This window comes from Helianthus annuus, chromosome 2 (assembly GCF_002127325.2).
Source record: "Helianthus annuus cultivar XRQ/B chromosome 2, HanXRQr2.0-SUNRISE, whole genome shotgun sequence".
Lineage (NCBI taxonomy): Eukaryota > Viridiplantae > Streptophyta > Magnoliopsida > Asterales > Asteraceae > Helianthus > Helianthus annuus.
The window spans coordinates 156,993,851-157,016,541 of NC_035434.2; the positions used below are offsets into that span (position 1 = coordinate 156,993,851).

At 35.2% G+C, this 22,691-nt stretch overlaps 2 protein-coding genes across 4 annotated transcripts; one reads left to right on the top strand and one right to left on the bottom strand.

Annotated features, from left to right (window-relative positions):
- The first annotated feature begins 2,941 nt into the window (after positions 1–2,941).
- On the top strand, positions 2,942–11,576 carry LOC110925362. 3 transcript variants are annotated; one of them, XM_022169317.2, is made up of 11 exons: positions 2,942–3,250; positions 3,934–4,152; positions 4,247–4,374; positions 5,032–5,140; positions 5,220–5,259; positions 5,416–5,505; positions 5,595–5,694; positions 6,500–6,639; positions 7,356–7,458; positions 9,636–10,198; positions 11,090–11,576. In XM_022169317.2, the coding sequence occupies exons 2-11, from the start codon at positions 4,011–4,013 to the stop codon at positions 11,325–11,327; spliced, it is 1,653 nt and encodes a 550-aa protein (XP_022025009.1). In that variant the 5' UTR covers positions 2,942–3,250; positions 3,934–4,010; the 3' UTR covers positions 11,328–11,576. The 3 variants fall into 3 exon arrangements, with proteins under 3 accessions (XP_022025009.1, XP_022025014.1, XP_022025020.1); XM_022169322.2 differs by having other exon boundaries at positions 3,991–4,152; XM_022169328.2 differs by having other exon boundaries at positions 3,996–4,152.
- Positions 11,577–12,848: 1,272 nt separating this feature from the next.
- LOC110925356 (ubiquitin carboxyl-terminal hydrolase 8) lies at positions 12,849–20,396 on the bottom strand. Its single transcript, XM_022169312.2, has 13 exons — positions 20,063–20,396; positions 19,778–19,972; positions 17,979–18,108; positions 17,822–17,884; positions 17,648–17,737; positions 16,821–17,135; positions 16,190–16,330; positions 15,735–15,905; positions 15,398–15,655; positions 14,709–14,857; positions 14,080–14,640; positions 13,314–13,587; positions 12,849–13,218 (listed from the first exon to the last, which is right to left on the bottom strand). The coding sequence occupies exons 1-13, from the start codon at positions 20,293–20,295 to the stop codon at positions 13,114–13,116; spliced, it is 2,685 nt and encodes an 894-aa protein (XP_022025004.1). The 5' UTR covers positions 20,296–20,396; the 3' UTR covers positions 12,849–13,113.
- Positions 20,397–22,691: the final 2,295 nt, after the last annotated feature.

Consider the following 22,691-nt stretch of genomic DNA (forward strand, 5'->3'; position numbering starts at 1 on the left):
AACCACACATTTTTTATGTGTCAAGCTTAGGCAACTTGAAAGCACTATTGTACGCTAGATACATGATTTTAGTTGGTTTAATTGCAATATTATAACCATTTTAGACGCATTATTGTAATTCACACACCATTATAACTAACAACGAATCAACAAACGTTTTATTAATAGCAATGCTATACTTAAAATAAAGATAATTAAATTATCGGTATATATTTTAAGAAAAAAGATAGAAAAGTGTGTAAAAATTATTTGATTTAAAAAATTTGATGAAACCAAAGGAAAAAAATCGAAAAGTGTGTAAAAATTATTTGATTAAAAAAATTGATGAAACCAACATAAACAAACAAGATAGAAAAGTGTGTAAAAATCATAGAGATTGATTTCTTTTTCCCCTTTCTAACAATTTATAACTTGATTGAAGAAACACTGGTTTAATAGATCAAAATCAATTGAATCAGGGGGTTTGAATCTGCATAAAAAGGTTAGATTTTCTCGTTCGATTCGGGGGTGAATGATCTTCTTCCTCAAACAACAACTGCAAAACAAATAGCCGTTAGACTCGTCACAGGGAGAATGGAGGTTCTCTCCGTTACCACCCTCCGGCGTGAGAATAAGTACAGGTTTGATGAAGAAGAAGAAGTGAAAGTAAAGTGGAGTGTGAGTAACTTTGGGAATTATACCTGAATTATCCTCTATTTATAGCCGAATTTTGGGCGGGAAAGTTTGTTGGTGGAAAACTTAACGGAAAGTACTTTTCCGTAAGCGGTTATTCCTCCTTCCATTAATCACTAACGAGTGTGTATGCACACGGATCGTGGTCTCGATCAACGGTCAGGGTGATGCCACGTGGAAAGTGGACAAGTGTAGATCTTTCCTTCAATTCGGCGTCATCATCGTGACTTCGAGGGAGCCTGGGATGATGCCACGTGGCCATTCGGTTATAATGGTGGTGCACGATCAAGCCTTCTAGAAGGATACAGCTGTAATCCTGTGTGGCTCTTATTCATGCTAATTTTGTTGTGGTAACAGAGAAGTTACTTTTATCCAAGTCTGGATGTTATTTATACGGAATTTTTGTTAGGATTTTATCCTATCTGCTGTATGAGAGTTTGCGCAAGGATTTAGTTCCTTTTGGCGCGCGGATGTTAAAAACTGTTTTTCTTTCTAAGTTCTCTTTTAGAATCAGTGCGCGGCCGCGCAAGGTTCATTTTAAAGAGGGTTTATTGACGAGGTTGTGGTATGGTTTCAAACGCCTGTGCAAGGTTTTAGGACCTTACCCTTTCATTGATAAGTATTTACAATCTCACCATCTCAATTTAAACATTAAAATAGTGAAATCATCAACTTAAGATCGCTCCCTACCTTAGGGTGTAAGGGGCACCTTCGGTGACCCCATTCGGTGACCCCATTCACCTAAGGGGAACACCGCCGCCATCACTTAGGTGAGTGGTTTGGGGGAGTGAAATCGGTAGGAAGTCACCGAAGAGAGGGAAGAGAGAGGGAGGAGAGAGGGAGGATAGAGAGAGGAGTGGACCAATGAAATGTTTTTTTTTTTTTTTTTAATAAAAAACCAAGTCACCTAAGAGGGGAGTGCCGCCATCAATTTAGGGTGTTAGGGGAGTTTAAGAGGGGAGTTAACGTGACACACGAGGATTGGTTATGTGTAAGAGAGGGAACTCCCCTCTTAGAGGAGTGCCCCTTACACCTTTATCACAGAAAATCTGCTTTCATATATGACATTATGACCCAATCTCTATATATAATAATAATATATGAAAAATGAGTTATACACCATAAAATCATATCTTTAATAATATAGTTTAATGAATATCAGTATATCACAATACCATATGATATGTATTTAACTAGTTGATGCCCCGCCTGCGTTGCGGGGCGATGGTCGAATAATTCTCAATCAATTAAAAAAACATTATTATAGTTTTGTTAGGAAAAAAAACTAAAACGATGACAAGACTGTAGTTCTGAGCTCAGGGCAAAACTGTAGTTTGTCAGGATTAATGAGCGAGTGTTAGGCAGCTTCTTGACATGGAAAAAAATTAAATCCAGTCAACCAATTAAAAAAACACTTTTATAGTTTTGCTAAAAAAAAACTAAAACGATAGCAATACTGTAATTTGAACTGAGGGCAAAGTTGTATTTGTTGACTTTGGTAAAATCATAATTTGCCAAAAGTTAAAGTGATGGCAATACTATAAATTTGAACTAGAGACAAAATCGTAATATAACTTTGCACTAAGGACAAAATCGTAATTTTAAGCTGGGGACAAAACTATATTTTTAATTTGAACTGGGGCAAAATCAAAATTTTGAACTGAGGGCAAAATCGTAATTTTAGCTGATGCCGAGATCTTTTTTTGTTCGAGGTTCAGAGGAAGAAGAGAAGAGGAACCACCGTCCAATTTTGAACTGAGGGCAAAATCGTAATTTTGAATTGGGGGGCAAAAGCATACTTTTATTTTGAACCGGGAGAAAACATAATTTTAAACTGAAGGCGAAATCATAATTTTTGAAACGGGGCGAAAATGCAAAATCGTCATTTTTAGTTTGGGGCAAAAGTAAAAATTTATTTTGAACTGCGGCGAAAATTGTAAATGTAATATGGGGATAAAATAATAATTTTGAACCCTTGGCAAAATCGTAATTTTGAGCGAGGGACAAAAACATAATTTTATTTTGAAGTGGAGGTAAAAACGTAATTTTATTTTAAATCAAGGACAAAACCGTAATTTTAAAACGAATATAAAACAATAAAATGGTTGGTCGAAAAGAGAAGCGCCGCGCAACTGCGTGACACTATTCCCCAAACTTGCTTTTGTATATGTAGGATAATAAATCAATCATGTCTATTCATATATAAAAAATAAAAATGAAATTATTGTTTTTGGAAAACATATAAATAGGAAGGAAGCACACCCCATAAATATTTGAAAAATATGATCCTGTAACAGCTGCGAATATTAACTGTAAACAAACACAATCCCCAAATTCTGTAAGTTGACAAACTTATACTTTTCAACCGATTACCAATTCAACTTTGCTGTAGTTCTTCTTCCCCTTTTCATCATCGATCCATTCAAGAAAACCCCCCATCTTATTGGCAATCTCGATCTTGTCCCCAAATCACTTACTTTTTCTTTGAGATTTTCAATTTTGTTTCCTCTTAAAACCCAACCCCTCTAATTTCTCCTGCCCATACCTCCACAATACTCACTCTGAACAAACCCAATCTGTAAGTTCATTTTCTTCATTCATTTCCAGATTTTTTTTTTCAATTTTTTTGGGATGATTTTCAAGATTCCAAATTATGGGTGTTGATTTATTTGCCTACCCTTTTGTTGATTGAATGAAACTTGAATACTTTGCACATGGGTTTTATTATATATTATAATTTTTCTACTTATTTAATTCACATTTCCATGTATTTTGTACAAATTTTCTGATCATGTGAGTTTTCTTATTAAAATTGGATTTTTATGGAACCCCAGATTAATTCTTGACTTTTTGAGGGTTGCCCTTTTGTTGATTGAAGAAAATTTGAAATTTTTGCACATAGGTTTTATTAAAGATACTAAATTTCTACAAATTAGGTTCTCATTTCATGTATTTTGTACTTATTTGCTGATCATATGAGTTTTCTGATTATAAATTTGGATTCTCACAGAAGCCAAGATTAATTCTTGATTAATCGTCTACCTGTCATTAGTCTGTAATCGTATCTATTTTAAATAATTTAATCAAAAATAAACCGATGCAAAAAAAAAAAAAAAAATTGAGGATTACTTTTCTGTTCATTGAATGAAGTTTTATTTTTTTGCACATGGGTTTTAATTAAAGATACCAAATTCCTACACATTTGGTTCACATTTCATGCATTTTGTACAAATGTCCTGATTTTCAATTGGATTTTTACAGAAGACCGGATTTTATTGGAAGATCATAGTCATAACTCACATCTTGCTTCTTGTTTAGTGAAGCTGTGAAATTTACACATGGAGGATGAAAAACAGACGATATCTCAGTACCGAGATAAACTGGACACAACGCTAATGTCTCGCGATCTTTCTGATGTGGAATCTTTAAAAGTCCTAGTTGAAAGTCAAATGTCAAAGTCAACACTAAGTGGAGATCAAGGTTGTAAAGTTCCTTAATTTACAGTTTTAACAGCAAAAAGTTTTAATTTTGCTTTTTAATACGTATATTAATTACAATATTTCATATCATGCAGAAATTATGGATAATTTGGTTCAGAAACGAACTAAGGAAGTGGCTAATTCTCTCAGCATGCTTAGAAGTGCTTCCGGGAAAGTGGTCGATGGGTCGAGAGCTAATGAGATACCACATGGTGGTTGGAAAGTATGCCATATAATTATATATACATATATATATATATATATATATATAGGGAGAGGATCATGAAAAAACTATTGCTTTGCGAGAAAACTCTATCAAACGATTGATATTTGTGTTAAATGTTTTCTGGGGTTTAGTTTTTAGGGTTTATGGTTTAATTTTTAGAGGTAAGGGTTTAGACTATGGGGTATGGGGCTTGGGTTGGGGCGTGGGTTGGCTGAAAACGCCCAAGCCACCACCCCTGGGGCTTGGGTTGGGGCGTGGCCCAAGGGGCGGGAGTTTGAAGCCGGGCGTGGGGCGGGCTAGTGATCCTATGTGGCGGGCTCCTATTCGCTTTGTTGGCCATGTCCTATTCGCTTTTTTTTTTTAATAAACTGCCAAGCCACGCCCCAACCCAAGCCCCACCATACCCCACGGACACGTCAGTCACCGGTGGGGGGGCTCGAACTCCACGTGTCAACTCATGCCCCCAACCCAAGCCCCACCATACCCCACGGTCTTAGCTTCAGCATTTAGTTTTTAGCTTTTAGGCGTTAGCCTTTAGGGTTTAGTAATGGTTAGATAGAGTTTTCTCACAAATAGGAGTTTTTAGCCATTTAACATTCCAAATATTGTAACAACCTCTATATGGTGCTTATGCTTGTTAATTGTGTTTAACAGATAAAACACGATAATCAAGAATGTCGTGTTATGTATAGGGAGGGACCGAGTGGTACTCCCTTTCATACATTACTTGTCGAAGGATATGTAGACGGGCCTCTCGATGTTTGTAAGTTCAATTAACGGCATTTCTTACATTTCTCCATACGGTTTTTGTTTAAGTTATTTGTTTGAAACTTTGCATACAGGCATGTGCTTATCATGGGAGGCGGGACTTTTCCCGAAATGGTAAAGAAATTCTTGAGTTATTGACTTTTTTTGAGTTACAAATGTTTCAAAAATGACAAAAAAGTGTTTGCGGGTCAACCCAGCCTGATCTACTTTTAAAAAGTACTAAAAATGATTATTTCAACCGTAACCCATTATGACCGTTCTTTGTATCAGGTGGCCTCAGTTTAATATCCCGACATTTAGGGTCATCTCTTCGGAATGCGTAAAAAAGGTCAGAATGGGCGAACAAATATCTTTAGTGAGGTTTGTTAACTTGAATCAATGATTAAACCATGTATAAATCATTATCTACCGATGTTGATACATACATTTTTTACATATGTGGAAGAAAGGATGAAGCTTTCATGGCCCGTATCAGCAAGAGAGGCGTTAGTCCATTTTGTTAGCCTTGACTACTTCCAAGATGATCTCATTATAGTGCTTTTGAACACAGTAAGAAACACTCACTACTTATTGTGCACTTTTATCTAGGCCTATAAACGAACCGAACTTTCATGAACTGGTCGTGAACTTGTTCGCCGGGAAGTTCGTTTACTTAATAAACGAACGAACATGAACACACGTTTTGTTTTGTTCGTTCATTTATGTTTGTGAACGTCAGTTTATGTTCGTTCATCTATGTTTGTTTACTTACATTTGTTTGTGTTCATTTCAATTTAAATACATAAGTAGTTATATTTTTATATAAAAATTAAGCATAAAAGGAACTTTTTAACTACTTGTATAAATATAACTAATTGGTAGTTGGCCTTTCTAGTAATAAAAATAGACTTTCCAATGGAATTTATCGTAATTAATCACTAATATACATATAAAAGTTACTTTATTTTCGTTTATGTTTAGTCAGTTATGTTCATTTGCGTTGCTTATTGTTTGTTAAATTATGTTCATTTAAATTTGTTTTTTATACTCATTTAAATTTTAAACGAACGAACATAAACGAACACGAACATGCCCATTTTCTTAATAACCGAACATAAACAAAAAACGTGTTCGGTTATATGTTCGTGTTCGGTTAAAGTTAAATGAACGAACCCGAACATGCTGAGTAGCGATAAAATTTGTTCGTGTTTGTTCGGTTCATTTACAGGCCTAATTTTATCTTTAGCAAGAAAATTTTCAAGATTTAGTTGAGTAGCGATAAAATGTTGTCGATATATATACATTTTTGATTGGGTATATGTGAAATGTCTAAGATACCCTTTCGGGAATGAGAAGTAAGACAATCTTGTGTCAGATTCCTGAGACAGAAGACATCGATATAAGCACTCACGGATTCACAAGAGACGGCATACCCGATGTAGAAAATGTGACAAGGATAGATGTTGTAGGAGGCCTTGCTTTGCAAAAAGTGAGCACCAACCGAAGCTACTTCAGGTAAAAGTCTTTTTTTGAAGGTTTCTTTTTGTAATTGAGTAAAATGCCATTTTCGTCAGTTTTGCGACTTTCGTCCAAAGGTTTGTTTTTTCGCATCTGGATCCAAAAGGTTTGAAATCTTGCCATCAGGGGCGGACCTAGGTGAAGCCTAGGGTGGGCGGGCGGGCGCACCCCTTGAAAAAAAAAATTAGTGTATTTTTTAGGTAAAAAACCCGATCGCACACCCTGAAAATATGCTTGAACCACTCATCCGCACCCTCAGCAAATAATTCTTGGGTCCGCCACTGCTTGCCATTTCTATTCGACTTGTTAACTCCATCCATTTTTCTCCGTTAAATGAGGGATAATTCCGTCTTTTTATACATTTTTTTATTAAAATAAAAAAACAATATCAAGAAATAAAGATCCACCCCTGTTGACTTTCTAGTTATGACTTTTCTTATAAACATTAACAAATAGGTAAAAAGACGAAAATACCCCTGACTTAACGTTCCAAATGGATGGAGTCAACGAGTCGGGTGAAAATGGCAAGATTTTAAACCTTTTGGATCCAGATGCGGAAAAGTAAACCTTTGGATGAAAGTCGCAAAAGTGGTCAAACCTCATGGACGAAAATGGCATTTTACTCTTAGTAATTTTACCGTTCTTCTTTTTGTGCTAAAAATTTTTATTTGATCAAGAACTTCTAAAAAAGCTTAAATAATTAATATTTGTAGGGCGATCGCAAATATAGATGTAAAACTTGATTTTGTTCCCCCGGCGATTATCAACTTTGTTTCCAGGCAACTTATAGGTAGCGGCTTCAAGCTCTATAAAAAGGTGTATATCTTAGTCACTTCAAAACACAAAGCATGCACACACATCATACTTTTGACTTTTTTTTTGGTCAAATGTGTTTGTCATTTCAAAGCTATGCAGTTAATGCGGAAAAATATCAGATATCGGTCAAGGACCGATATTTGAGATACAGGTTATCGCGATGGGATATCGATAATTTTAATATCATGTAGAATTTATATATATCACAATTCAATATACTCTCCTACCAATAACAAATTGACCTTTTGCAACCTGCAAAACACTAACAATTGTAGCAAGTAGGAACTGACTAAGACTTAAAACACTAATAGCAGCAATAAGAAGAAAGACGAATGGTAGAACTAAGAAGAAAGGTACTGATATCGGTGATATATCGCTCAATATCGCCGATAATATCGGTACCGATATTTGACAAGGGGTGGCAAAATGGGTGGGTTGGGTAGGTTTGGGTAATGGGTTAGGATGGGCATGGGTTAGAATGGGTTTGGGTTAAGATGGGTTTATTAAGAGATGGGTTAGAATGGGTTTAGGTCAAGATGGGTTTTTGTCAAAAAATTCAAAAAAAATTCAAAAAAATTCAAAGAAATTCAAAAAATTCAAAAAAAATTCAAAAAAATAAAAAAAATAAAAAAAATTTAAAAAAAACTTTGCGATTGCAGGCCATCATCAGAAAATTAAAAAAATTAAGAAAGTCGATGTGTAATAGTTCCAAGACTGAACTGAACTGTACCAAGACTAGAAAAATTAAAACTCTCACCATGTGGGAACCAACTGTTTGTATTTTTGGCACTTTTTTATGCAGTGAAATTACATTTATTTGACCATACTATAGAGCTCCATGATTACTTTGTTTAGCGTCGATCAACGGGTAAAATTCAATATCTTGAACTGTAAGCTCCCAGATCTTGCAGAAACGTTTTGCAAAAAAAAAATTCTTCTACACTAAGTGATGCACTATTGTCCCACAAAAAAGTCTATGATTTGACTTTTGAGAGTCAAATGACTTTTCCTTTACAGTTTACAAAGATTAAGCAATTTCAAGCCACAAAATGACTACTAGTTTGTCGATATAAATTTGCTGTGTAAAATAAATAAATTAAAAAAAAATTGTAGTGATAAAACCACAAAGCTACATGAATTGACTTAAAAAAGTCAAAATTGGACTTATATGTTAACAATGGAGTACAAAAAATTATAGCAGGATAGCAGATCTACTTAAAGTTTCAACAAATTTGTTCAAATTATTGATCATTTAGCTTCCAATGTTAATTAGTAACATAAAAAGTTAAACAAGCCCCCACAAGATTTGAATACTAAAACCCTAAATTCTTAATCAAAACATTGAATTTCATCAAACCCATAAAAAAATTTCAGTAACTTACTCAAAACGTTTGCAGATTCATTGTGAAAATTCGTTTGAAGATTCGTTTAGGGAGTAATGATTCGTTTGAAAGGATTAATCACTGGACGTTGATGAACACCAAGGGTTAATCACTGCAAGTTGGTCTGTAGACGAATCGCACCAAGGGTGAGAGCATGATTAGAAAGGATTCACTGTGAAGATTCTTTTGAAGGATGCGTGTTTTAGGTTTAGGGAGTAAAAACCCATCTTGACCCATGTGAAAATTTAGATGGGTATTTTAAAACCCATTCTAACCCATCTTGATTAAATTCCCAGCCCAATCTAACTTATTTGCTTTTTTAAAGAGGCCCAAAATAACCCAAAATATCATGGTTGGGTTTTGTTTGCCACCATTGTGTCAGCTATATTTTACATGGGGACCGATCACCGATATTAACTGCATAGTTTCAAAGCTCAAAAAGGACGTAAACTTAGAACTAACTTGTCGTGATTTGCCAACCAAAATGAGTTATATATAACCTTAAAAATATTTTGAAAAAAAAAAAAGAAAACGTATCGGTTTTGTATTCGAAAACAGTCTGGTTTGACCTCGAATATCAAAATGCGTTTCGTTCAAGCTAAGTGCACACACATCATACATTTGACTTTTTTGTTTTTTTTTTTTTTTGTCAAATGTATTATTTCTAACCGAAATGAATTACATACAAGCACAATGATGTCAAGTGTTTAAAAACAATCTGGTTTGACCGTAAAGGTCAAAATGTATTCCTTTAAATCCTTTAATGCTAACTGTAATTTGTACATTCAACAACAGAAAGTAGCCTCTGTGTCCAAAGGCGATGCAGATTTCAGCAAGGTTTTAGAGGAGCCGTTTTATGGTCTAATTCGCGAGGCACTCTACTCCGAAAATAACTTACAAAACGAGACATTTAAACCAAAAGAAATCAAGAATATTGATGAGGTTTCAGAACAAGAAACGGTCAAGATTGGTCAACCCGAAGAGCATTGTACCGCAGAGGAACAAGAATTGAAAAATCAGTGGTCAGTTAATGAAATAGAAGAAATAGAAGAAACCGGAAGTTCACATGAAGATGATGATGACGACGATAATAATAGCGACAGATTATTTGTTGTCGGTAAAAAGGATATTATTATAAGTTCCGAAGTGAATCAAGCTCTGGCGACACTTGAAAAGGTCATTTCCGTCTTTAGGGAAGTTGGATTCAATCCGAGATCCTTGTCTTTATCTCGGTTCATCAACAATGTGTTTGCCGATCTTGAAGAAAATAAATCAAACGATTCCAAACATTTTGTGAACGAGTTAACAGTGAGGAACTCACTAGAATCAAGAAACAGTTTTTCAAGTCGTCGCTCAAGGTACATATACTCACTAGAATAACCGTTACAGTCCATTAGTTTAAAAATTGCCAAAACAGTATCAGTACTTTCACTTTTGTAACAATTACAGTCCACCTTCGTTAACTCCAAAAATGAAGGTGGACTGTAATTGTTACAAAAATGAAAGTACTAGTACTGTTTTGGCAACTTTTAAACTAAGGCAAATTGGAAAATAATAATCCCATGTTTCTGAAATTGGCTGATAATAATCCCAAGTCAGTTATTGGCCAATAATAATCCGACCTCGTCCAATTTTTTTGTAAAATAGACCGCCGTTAAAATAAGTTTAACGGAGTTAAGTTTTTTTTCCGAATTACAAACCGATGTTTTAGGGCTTTTGATCAGAACGAGGATACGAGTCGATTGATGTAAAACTTACCTCGAAATTGTGTTCGAAATGGCTTGAATTTTGTTAATTGGAAGTTAAACACCCGAATTGAAGCACCGTTTTCGTGGGTTGGGGGCAGTATTTTGAGGTAAGTTTTACATCAATCGACTCGTATCCTCGTTCTGATCAAAAGCCCTAAAACATCGGTTTGTAATTCGGAAAAAAGCTTAACTTCGTTAAGCTATTTTAACGGCGGACTATTTTACAAAAAAATTGGATGAGGTCGGATTATTATTGGCTAACAACTTACTTGGGATTATTATCGGCCAATTTCAGAAAGATGATATTATTATTTTCCAATTTGCCTTAAACTAATGGTCTGTAATAGTTATTTTCGACAACAGGGACGAAAAAAGTAATTAACTCTATACTAAATCTCCAAGAAGTTTGGAAAGTTGTCCTTTTGGAACTATGGATCCCATTATAAACGCAATGTGACGCGCCTCACATATTTTTTTTTTTTTGTAATATTTTTATCTCAGGCACAGAGATATTGAAGTTGGTATGGTATCACGAGAAGATGAAAACTCGAGTTCACGTGGGACCCACCGGAGTTCTTTCTCTTTTGCCGTAAATGAGACCATGACATCAACATTAGCAGAAAACAATGATATAAATGGAGATTTTCGGAACAGGGATGAAAGTAGTTTGACACAGAAAAAGACAAAAAAACAAAGATTTTGCTGTTTCAGTTTCGGTTCTGGACCGCTAGTCGCGTGAAAGATTATTGGTTTTAACATATATACATGCACTTATATAGGGTATAGTATAGGTGCAGGCTGCAGTTGGAGATTTGGCTCTTGATATGTTTATAAATAAAACTGTGGTAGGAATGGAAATTAATGTTTTATATATGCAGAGAAATTATGTTTATTGATTATGAGGGGGTGATATGAATATGATGTAAAGTTGTAAGAGATGAACTTTTGGGTATTTACAGAATTGGTCCTCCAAATAGGATTTTTCATTGATTTTTTCTAAACAACTTGTAATGATTTTATTTTAGGGATTTCCATGAGTAAAATATATTATTTTGTTGATTCTTGTTAATCTAAGAGGCCTTGTGACACATGTCGCCTTGGTTGTCTCCTGGTTTCTTGTAGGAGCAGTCTGATGGACTTCTTTTTAAAGCAAGGGTTTTAGGCCTCTAAAGAATGAGGCCTCATTTTGTAAAAAAAAAAAAAAAAAAAAAAAATTGCGGAGCTATGATCGATGAATTGAGCAATTGTTGAATGTTGTTAATATAGGGAATTAGAGTGTCTTTTCAATTGGTCAACATGAATGGCATAATCGACACTCGCTACATTTAGATAACATTTGATACTTCAAGAACCGTTAGGGACTTAGGGATGCAGGCGTGAAAGAGGCAACCCAACTGCAACAATAACTAGATCTACCTCCATACCCTCTCGCTAGAGTTGGTCATTTACTATGTTAATCTCAACATCATAGAAACCGAATCTACAATTGATTTGACTTTTAAATGTCAAATGTTGTAGTGTTATTAAACAATTTGCATTAGGTAAAGCTAGAAAACAATCTTAACCTAAACGCTGTTCTATTATGAAACAAATGGGTGTACTATCTTGTTGGGTCCTAAGCCTGAAAAAGGATAGACTGTTGACAATGAAATCCGAAAAAGGACCCAAATTTTTGTTTTGCTTTAAGCCCTCAAAAGGGTTGAGCCACCTTGTCCTACTTGTTGGTATCGCAATCTCACTTTTCCTAGTTGATCAAAGAAACAAGAATGCTGTACCCTTCTTGAATTACATGGTTGATAACTTGGTACCGTCTTTATACTTCACTCGTACCCTCGTTCCATCCTCACCGTATAAATCTTCTCATCGCCTGGGATGCATAATGAATTAGCATACGTCACAGGGAAAGCCCGTACCTTATCAAAGAAATCTAATTTGAAATCATCCATCGGGACCATAACAACCATGCCTTCCAATTCTCCGGTACATATGCAGACAACCTTAGCTACATAATGGATATGTTTTGCATCCGAGTTAACCGTCTTCATCGTCCCACTTTCCCTGCCATGTTAACCTTGGCTTCATCAACAGAAACAAAGTTGTGGGTAGCAATGGTACGATAAGAGCATGTGCCCCTTGTCCACGGATGAATTTGAATCGTGAAACTGTCAAAAATGAACCCTATGAATCTCAAACCGACCAGCTTGCTTTGATTTGGGCGGTTCAGTTGGTTTCAAACAGTTTAATATTAACACTCAAAATCTAAAGAAAAGAAATAATGAATATAAAGAGACGAATACAGAGATAGAAAAGAGACGAAACCCTGCAGTATGAAATGAAGTCTAAAAGAAGGTGAAGTTGAGGTGGCAACTGTCAAAAAACTTTAAAGTCTAATCTAAGTCACATTTACAGCACAGGCCACCCACCCTCTCACAACCTATTTGTATCATCAGATGTAATGTATAAATGGCCCCAAATCTACCGTTGGGCCATAATGAAGTTCCCTGCACATGTTTGACTTTTTTTCGTCAAACCCTCTTGTAAAACAGAACATACGCTGCAGACGTCTTGATTTGGTCTTCACTAACGGAGAACACCTGGCTATCATTAAACTCATACCACTGCTCACCACACTGCAATTAACAAACAATTTCAATGAGATGATTTATGTCACTCGTTATGATAAATATCATATTGTTTTGATAAAATGATTTAGGAAGTTACTTACTTGTGCAAAAGCGGTGTAGTGGCCACCACCCATGCCACCATAATGATTACTTACGGCGTACAGTTTGTAGTGAATAGAAGACTGGCAATCTTTGTGAACGGTGTAATTCGAAAGGTCAAAGTCAACAATAGGAAAGTCAACAAAAGTCTCCAATTTGTCCTTGAGAAAATGGTTGTATGAAAATCTTTTCAAATGAATAATCAGAATTTCCGGCAGTCTCCACAGATCTAACTTTTTGCTAGCCTGTCGGTGTTCCTTGCATTTAGGACAGTACCTGAATTTTTCAACATTAATACATATTCACGCTTAAAACTCGTTAAAAAATTTAAAGAGTAAATTACCATTTTCGTCCCTGAGGTTTTACCAGTTTTGCGACTTTCGTCCAAAGGTTTGTATTTCCGCATCTGGATCCAAAAGGGTTGAAATCTTGCCATTTTCATCCAGCCCGTTAACTCCATCCATTTTTCTCCGTAAAATTAGGGATTTTTCGTCTTTTTTGTTAACTTAAAGGGCAATTTGGTCTTTTTCACTTTATGTACAAGCATATAGCATAATGTACAAGTACTCGAAATACCCTTTATGAAAAAGACAAAAATACCCATGACTTAACGGAGAAAAATGGATGAAGTTAACGAGCTGGATGGAAGATTTCAAACCTTTTGGATCCAGATACGGAAAAACAAACCTTTGGACGAAAGTCGCAAAACTGGTCAATCGTCGGGGACGAAAATGACATTTTACTCTTATTTAAAATATGAAATTATACCACATGTCTTCGGGTCCCAACGGTTCTTCCTTCAAAAAAGCCTCAAGACATTTATATAAAGAAACTGATTCTGGCGGGTCGTTCGCAGCTAACGGAAGCCCACCCGTTTCCGGTAAACGGTTTAAAATACACGTATCATATCGTCTCAACATTTCCTCGGGCCATGAAACAAGAATAGAAATTCTACGCGTTTCGGGGATCAATAGCGGTTCATCCATCACAATCTTCGATCTTACTTGCGAAATCCCTTGTTTTTCCAGTGAGAAGTGAAAGGTTTCATCCACTGAAGATTTTACCGTAACGTCATCACTGTTTGACACATCCTCAATCACTACATCATCCGCCACATCATCCGCCACATCATCCATTTTGGTGTCTTGATCGGCGATGCTTACAGAACAATTATCCAAAGAATCTGAAGAAAATTCTTCCGGCATGACGAGTGGATCAAGTAATTGAAGAAATTTCTTATGTAACTCGAAACCGTCACTACGCTCCGGAATCCTCGCTGCTAGAGGAATGCCAAACCTTCTTAAAGGTGGACCCCCATGACAGTTTGACCTGAAGCCCGATAAATGGTAGTGTAAGAATATTAAGAGTTTAAGAAACATGATTACGAAATAACTTACTCTTCAAGATGGCAATGTGTAAATACGACCAACGGTAATGAATCTTGATCCTTCGGTAGCCTATACGCAACAAGCGTATCATGATCTCTAACCAGCTCTAAAGAATCCGCTGGTTTATCCAAGAAATGAAGAATGCAATTGTTGTAAATCTGCCAAATATTAAGTTTAATATTCAAGTAAAATGGTTTTGTAATTATGGGAAACCAAAAAGCTTAAGAAAATATATATATTAAACATAAAAGGATCTTTCTAACCACTTATAGAACTAATTGATAATTGGGATTTCTAGTAATAAAAACGGGTTTTCCAATGGAAATTATCGTAATCAATCACTAATTTATATTATAAATTACTTTATGTTCGTTTATGTTTAGTAAATTATATTCATTAGTGTTCATTTATGTTTCTTTAAACTTGTTCATTTGTGTTGATTATTGTTTGTTAAATTACGTTCGTTTAAGTTTGTTTGTTTACGTTCGTGAACTGTCATTTAGGTTTTAAATGAACGAACATAAACGAACATGAACATGAACATGCTCATTTTTCTTATTTCTTAATAAACGAACATGAACAAAAAAAGTTGTTTGGTTATATGTTCGTGTTCGGTTAAAGTTACATGAACTAACACGAACATGCCTCTGTTCGTGTTCATTTGGTTCATTTACAGGCCTAGACTTAATGGTACATACCTCGGCCACAAGCAAAGTTTCGTCATCTCGCAACGAACACGCAGTGCTCAAAGCCTGAATAAGATCTTTAAACTTCCCAAATTTTGGGACAGTGACGGTTACCGGAACTGGCAAAGTTGACCCGTCGGTGGTCAACACGGTTAACGTCATGGCCCTCATTGTTGTAGAAGGTAAAGGTAGAGATAAATATAAAAAGGGATCAAATGTAACAGAATGTTTCTTGCAAAGTGGACATATCAAAGTTGACCGATACTGCCCCTGTAAAATAAAGATAATATATGATAAGAGTTTAGATATTGATTAATGAAGAAACCGAAAAAAAAATCAGAGTGCTGACCTGGCACATGTCAACTATTATGGAATCGTTGCGAGCTAAATGGTTTCTCCAGTGTTCATTTGCTACTTCTTTATCTGGAATTCCATCCACGTCTTTTATCTCATTATATGGTTTGATTTTTACGCGATTTAAATCTTCATGAAGTCCATCCAGCAAAAAAGCAAGAAATTCCTATATTTAAAGTAAAAAGATTTAATGATTACAAGGGTTTCTTTTTAAAAGGAAACGACAAAAATGCCCCTGCACGTGCCAAGCACATAGTCTGAATAATGGTTAAATCGATGGTGTTAAGTGAGGCGGACTGTAATAGTTACAAAAGTGAAAGTACTGATACTGTTTTCGCAATTTTTAAACTAATGGTTGTTTTCAACAACCCACGGGAACGAAAAACATAATTAACTCTATATTAAAAGATGGTTGATGTATCAAGGTTATTAAAACTGAGGATCACCAACTTGAGAATCATGTTGATTATAGCCATCAAATTGTGGTGCGAAATCAACTAGTCTTGATCTGAAATCTCGAGGGCCCACGGAAGTAACGCCAGGTGTCCACAATTGCCTAATCAAGTCTCCAAATGCTAAAGCAAGCTTACCCTGGTCATCATGGGCAAAAAAGTAATTTTATAAATTTACTCTCTTAAAATAATTATAAGAGTAAAATGCCATTTTCATGACTTTCGTCCAAAGGTTTGTTTTTCCGCATATGAATCTAAAAGATTTGAAATCTTGCCATTTTCATCCGGATCGTTAACTCCATCTATTTTTCTCCGTTAAGTCAGGGGTTATTTTGTCTTTTTTTCTCCGTTAAAGGTAACTTTGAATACTTGTACATTATGCTAAATGCTTGTACATAAAGTGAAAAGGACCAAATTGCCCTTTAAGTTAACAAAAAAGACAGAAATACCCTGACTTAACAGATAAAAATGGATGGAGTTAAAGGGCCGGATGAAAATGGCAAGATTTTAAACCTTTTGGATCCAGATGCGGAAAAAACGACCTTTGGACGGAAGTTGCAAAAGTGGCCAAATCACAGGGCCGAAAATGGTATTTAACTCTAACAATAATCTAAATACATTATACATACATTCATGCCCAATGGATTTTCGAAATTCAGATCTTTTCTAAAGTCCCCGAGAAAATAATCAACAAGTTGAGGAGTATGCGCCAAGCACTGGATTGCACTATTCATAAAGCACGTGTTTCCAAGATTGTATAATCCGGTCAACCCCAAGTTATAACTCTCATTAACGCTACTAGTATGTTGACCGAGTCTGACATTTGGGTTGACTTTGTCAGAGTGACCGTTCACATTCCTTTCGGTATTCGAGTCAACTGCCATCCCATTTTCTTTGTGCGTAATATCACGAGATAAACCAAACACTTGTAACTCCAAGGAAATCTGCAGTAACATACGAAAGTTTTAAAATACGGTTCTATAAGTATCAAAATAAGAAAGAGTAAATTGCCATTTTTGTCCCTGAGGTTCGGCAAGTTTTGCGACTTTCGTCCAAAGGTTTGGTTTTTCGCATCTGGATTCAAAAGGTTTGAAATCTTGCAATTTTCTTCCAACTCGTTAACTCCATCTATTTTTCTCCATTAATTCAGGGGTATTTCCGTCTTTTTTGCTAACTTAAAGGGCAATTCGGTGACAAGGATCGAATTGCCCTTTAAGTTAATAAAAAAGAAGGAAATACCCCTGACTTAACGCGGAAAATTGAACGGAGATAACGACCTGGATAAAAATGGCAAGATTTCAAACCTCTTGGATCCAGATGCGGAAAAACAAACCTTTAGACGAAAGTCGCAAAACTGGCCAAACCTTGGGGACGAAAATGGCATTTTACTCTAAAAGAAAATTAAAAAAAGTTGCTCAACTCAGTTGTTGTCAAGTAATATTTTCAAAGTAACTACCTCATCATTCACTAATCCAGAATTACCAGGTGGCATTCTGCCTTGTAGGAATAAGTTTGTAATTTGTCCTGAAAAATCCCAAATCTTCAGCTGCAAAATACATGGAATCATTTAACAAAGCCGAAATGGCAGTTACACATCGGAAAGAAAAAAGAACGGTTAAAAATCACTTACCAAGCCAGTATTATTGACACTAAATATCTCGCAAGATTTATTAAAAGCTCTAAATTCGTTGTCCTGAACAACAATGATTAGAATTAAAAAAAAACACTATATTCCACATTAAATGGCTGTATGTATAAAATTTATACAACTAACCACTAGTTTATACCTTTTCGCTAATCCTTACTACCAATGAATCGTTGGTTGGGGAAATTGAAAGCCTGACTTGTAAGAAAAACAAGTCTGCCTTATTATCCTCTATGGATACTATGTTCTGAACGTTCTTCAGATCGTAATGCCTGCAAAAAAAACATTATCTTGATGACCAACAATACCAGTCATCTAACAGTTGAATAACAGACTATAAACATGATTTTGGGAATACAAAATAATTTTTTTATGATCGGTAATGGTTAAATCGAAGAGCAAACAAAACAATAACAAGTGCAAAAAAAAAAAAAAAAAACCTTAAATTCATGATTTCAGTATGATCCATAACAATTCAAAAAGATTGTTCTACACCTATAATGTGGCCTAGAGCAAACATCACAAATCTATGATAGTGTTTCTAATAATTATTACAGTACTTCAGTGTAGCATGTCCGACGTAGAGTAAAAGAGAGCTCCTTCCACCCTCACACTCGTTACATTTCTATGCATGTTATCGTAAGCTCCAGCACCGGTTCCAGGATTTCTACGGTATTTTTAGTCAATTTCAAAAGCACTTGGCGAGCTAGCTAAATAAATGTGTCTCAAGACAATAAGTATGAAAGATATTTAATGCCTAAATATAGTAGTAAACATCAATCATATTCTATCTTTTTAACTATAACAGTTACATTCGCGTCTTGCTTTCCAGTTTTTTCTCATCTAACCAAGAACACCAAACAGAGAAGATATACTAAAGTCAAAACGAACAAATAATACTATATGATATCAAATGTGCTAGCACGGAAAACCTTCAAATCTTGTCGATTTATTTGAAAATAATTCCATGTACATTCGTGTATATTATTTGACTAAATGATATAGCATAGGGACTAGATGTGTAATATGATGTTCTATATAAACACCTCTTATGTAACAGTAACCCTAATGGTATCATCACAAGCTAATACAGTTACAAAGTTCAATTTAGACACTTAGATTCACAGTAATATAAACCAGAATTCTAATTGATCTAATTCACTTATATTTTACTAATATGTTCATAAGTAGGGCTGTAATCGAACAGAACGAACACGAACAAGGCCATGTCCGTGCTCGTTCGTTAAGGAAATTAGCACGTTTACGAACTGTTCACGAACGCATACCGAACGTAAGTTTATGTTCGTGTTCGTTCTTTCAGTTGTTCACGAACAGTTCGTGAACACCGGTCTCGAACACAAACGAACGCAGACAAATAAAAACGAAACGTAACTGAACAAACTTAAAAATAAAAACATTGTTAACCTTAAATATTGGACATAAGTAGCTAAATACAACCATCAAATGATAAATCAAAACACAAGAAGTCTACTACAACCACCAAACGATGAATCAAGTTTAACCAACTTAGACATAACCATTCAGAGTTTACCTAACTTAGACAAAATTATACCAAAAAATGTCTTGAATGTCCAAATTTTAGCTAACTTAGAAATAAACAGCGTTTCAAGTTTTCAATATGTTTAGATAAAAGATTAATTATTTATTATTATTCTTTTAACATAATCAAATGAATACGAACGAATGAGACCTTTGTTCGTGTTCGTTCGCTAAGCTAACCGAACGAATTTTTTTGTTCGTGTTCGTTCGTTAAGCTAATCGAACGAACAAAAACGAACTTCCCGCCGAACGTTTCACAAACTGTTCGCTGAGTGTTCGATTCATTTACAGCCCTATTCATAAGAACAACAAAACTAATATATCTACTAATGTATGCACCAACATAAACAAACCCTAGATCAACTCAACAACTTCACTAACCACTTAAGCGCCCGATAAAACATCCATTCCGAAACCAACGCATACTCGCGCCCGGAAACCCCTTCCTCTTCTCCATTACACCTCCTCATATCCAACACAATCTCAGATTCAAAATCAGCAGACAAACCACAACTTGTACCATACAAATCCCCTTCCACTTCCCTAAACATCGATTCACGAGCCTCATTCCACCACCTGCAAACACAATAACAACCATAACTAACTAATTTAACCAATTAACCAACTAATTAACTAACTAGTTAGCAAACTTGAAGCACAAGTTACCTGTGATCGACGAGATAGAGCTTCTCGGGGTCTAGGTCGGATAAACTCTTAATCGAACGGGTACCGTAAAGTGAGTCTTCATCGATTGAGTCGGAGAATAAGAAGAATGAATCCATTTTGAGGAAATCTAGGGTTTTGGAGAGGAATTGACGGAAGGCTGGGAGGAGTTTTAGAGAGAGAAAGTTGATGATGAGAGAGAAAGCGAAGAAGAATTGAGCGAAGCGATGGTTCATGAAGAGGAAGAAGCTGCAGAAGAAGAAGAAGAAGATTTGATGATGATGGTTTGGTGATGGTGAAATATCAAGAACTTTGGATTGGATTTTGACTTTCTTTGTGTTTGACTACAATTCTACAAACTTACTTTTGTGTTGTTGGTGAAAAGTTGCATTTTAGTACCCTAAAAATGTTTCTTTGGTATGTTGTGTTTATAATTATAATTATAATGGTTTAATTAATGGAGTAATATGTTGATTAGGGTTTGAACGCGTTTGATGAAGGTCGGGTTTTAATGTTTTCGGCTGGTTGGATGTTGACGGGGAGTGTTATTGACTTATCGTGGTGTGATTCTATCGAATTTATGCACGTAGCAAAACTTTTTTGAGTTAAGTGTTACGTGGCTTCATTCAAGAATAACGTTGATGTAAATGTAAGCAACGGTTGTTAATCAATTGATGATAAAGGGAGTATGGTTTTGGGATAATCAAGTAGTGTTACGTAGTGGATATTTCTTTTGGAAGGATAATATGTCGAGATTTTGAATCTCTTTAATGAAATGAATTGGTTAAACGCAATCAATATGTTAGGTTTTAATGCTAAACATGCTAGGTTATGTTCTTACAATACCAACACATTTTTTATTTTCAATAATGATTGGTTTAGAATGTATCTTTGTGTGTATTCCTATAAATTTAGTTGTTTGTTAACTAACTAGGTTATAGTTCCGTGCAGGGGTGCACCTTAAGAGGGATTGTGGGGCGCCCGACCGCTCGAACTTTTCGCTCAGCAGTGTTATATATGTAGTTTTCGTATAGAAATTTTTTGGTATATACGTTTTCAGCCCCCAGTTCTATAGAAATTTTTGGGTATATACGTTTTCGACCCACTCCCCCCCCCCCCCCCGGTCTTCATTGTCAAGCTTTGCCACTGGTCCCGTGTATTATACGGGTTTAATGATGAAAAGTGTATGTTTGTATAACACAATAAGATAATAAGAAGTAGGTGTATTTGATAATAATCCCACAAGCTTGCAGTCACTTACTCATAGTAATCAATACCTCATTTGTCAGGTGCTTAATCATCAATTCTTTAAGAAGCTTTTTAATTATTTGAAATCGTGTAATTAAACAATGGAAAACTATTTAGATAACCTATAAATTTATTCGTCCTTGTTTTATTATACAATTAACTCATCTTGCCTCGCCTATAATTTCAAAAATTGTTGGACTATATTAATAAACTACTGGGCCCTATTGATAAACGTATAAGTTTTCAAATAAGAAGTTTAAACTCTTGATCACATAATATATTTTAAATATGAAAAACATTTAAACTCGTATTTCGATTTACATTTGATCATTTTCATTGTAACTTAAAGTTTGTTTCAAACATATCATGTTGTCTATCATAATACTTAAAAATTCATTAACTTTGTAAAAAAAATGTAATTTAAATAAAAATATCATTATCACTATAAATTATAAGTTAAAGATATATTTGAAGTAAGTGCGAAATTTGTGGAAAGGTAATAAGTATAACAATATTAATAAAATGTAATCAATATTAATAAGATGTTATCGTATTAATTTGAATTTGAAAATTAAAATTTGGATGAAAATATTAAGTAGGGATTAATTTATTTTTTTCAAGATAGCCCAATATTGTTATGTGTCTCAAATTGGTTTACTTTAGTATATGTATAGATGTAACACCACGTAAAAAACGTGTCCAATTAGGTATAGACACGTGTCCTAAACTCTAAATATGCAAAAGATTTAGTATCGAAGGACTAAAGTTGACAAACAGTGAACCTATGCTTACAGAAGGACTAAAAGTATCAACATGCCAAACTTGAGTCTCTGAATGACCATACGTGAAGAAAATATTCTTAAGCAGGTGATCAATTGGATATAAGAAGCCGTTTGTGAAAATAATCGAAAGATTATATAATTACAAGGGTTAAAAGTGTCAATATGTCAATTCTGACCTCTGAGTGACCTTTTAACGAAACCGAGGCTTTGAAATACTCAAATATACTCCCAAGAATAAGTGGTAAAAATTTCACGTGATTCTGAGATCGTTAACCATGTTTTCTAAACTTTGGGCTATAAGTGTCAACTTGACGAAACTTGCTTTCATGAAGATATTTAACGAACCCGAGCCTAACGAAGTTTGGTTATTCATCATTGAGCTTCATCAAACTAACTACAAGGGCCTTTTGTGTCAACAATAAGGTTAAAAAAGGATTAAAAACAATCAGGGACTGAAACTGCCATCATGAAAACTTGGTTTGCCAGTTCCCCATCTCCAGGCGGGCCGCGTAAGGCCAAGCAGAATCCTTACGCGGGCCGCAAGAGGTCCCAGTATCAGAAAAATGTTGACAGGTGCGGGTTTGGCTGTTCCACCGCCTTAA

Excerpts from the sequence above, each read along its gene's own strand:
- LOC110925362 (XM_022169317.2), top strand. The coding sequence starts at position 4,011 with ATGGAGGATGAAAAACAGACGATATCTCAGTACCGAGATAAACTGGAC. Across the intron at positions 4,153-4,246 it reads AACACTAAGTGGAGATCAAG|AAATTATGGATAATTTGGTT; the intron begins GTTGTAAAGTTC and ends CATATCATGCAG. Across the intron at positions 4,375-5,031 it reads TACCACATGGTGGTTGGAAA|ATAAAACACGATAATCAAGA; the intron begins GTATGCCATATA and ends TGTGTTTAACAG.
- LOC110925356 (XM_022169312.2), bottom strand. The coding sequence starts at position 20,295 with ATGAACCATCGCTTCGCTCAATTCTTCTTCGCTTTCTCTCTCATCATC. Across the intron at positions 18,109-19,777 it reads TTTTATCGGGCGCTTAAGTG|GCATTACGATCTGAAGAACG; the intron begins GTTAGTGAAGTT and ends TTTTTTTTGCAG. Across the intron at positions 14,858-15,397 it reads AAACTTTGCTTGTGGCCGAG|ATTTACAACAATTGCATTCT; the intron begins GTATGTACCATT and ends AATATTTGGCAG.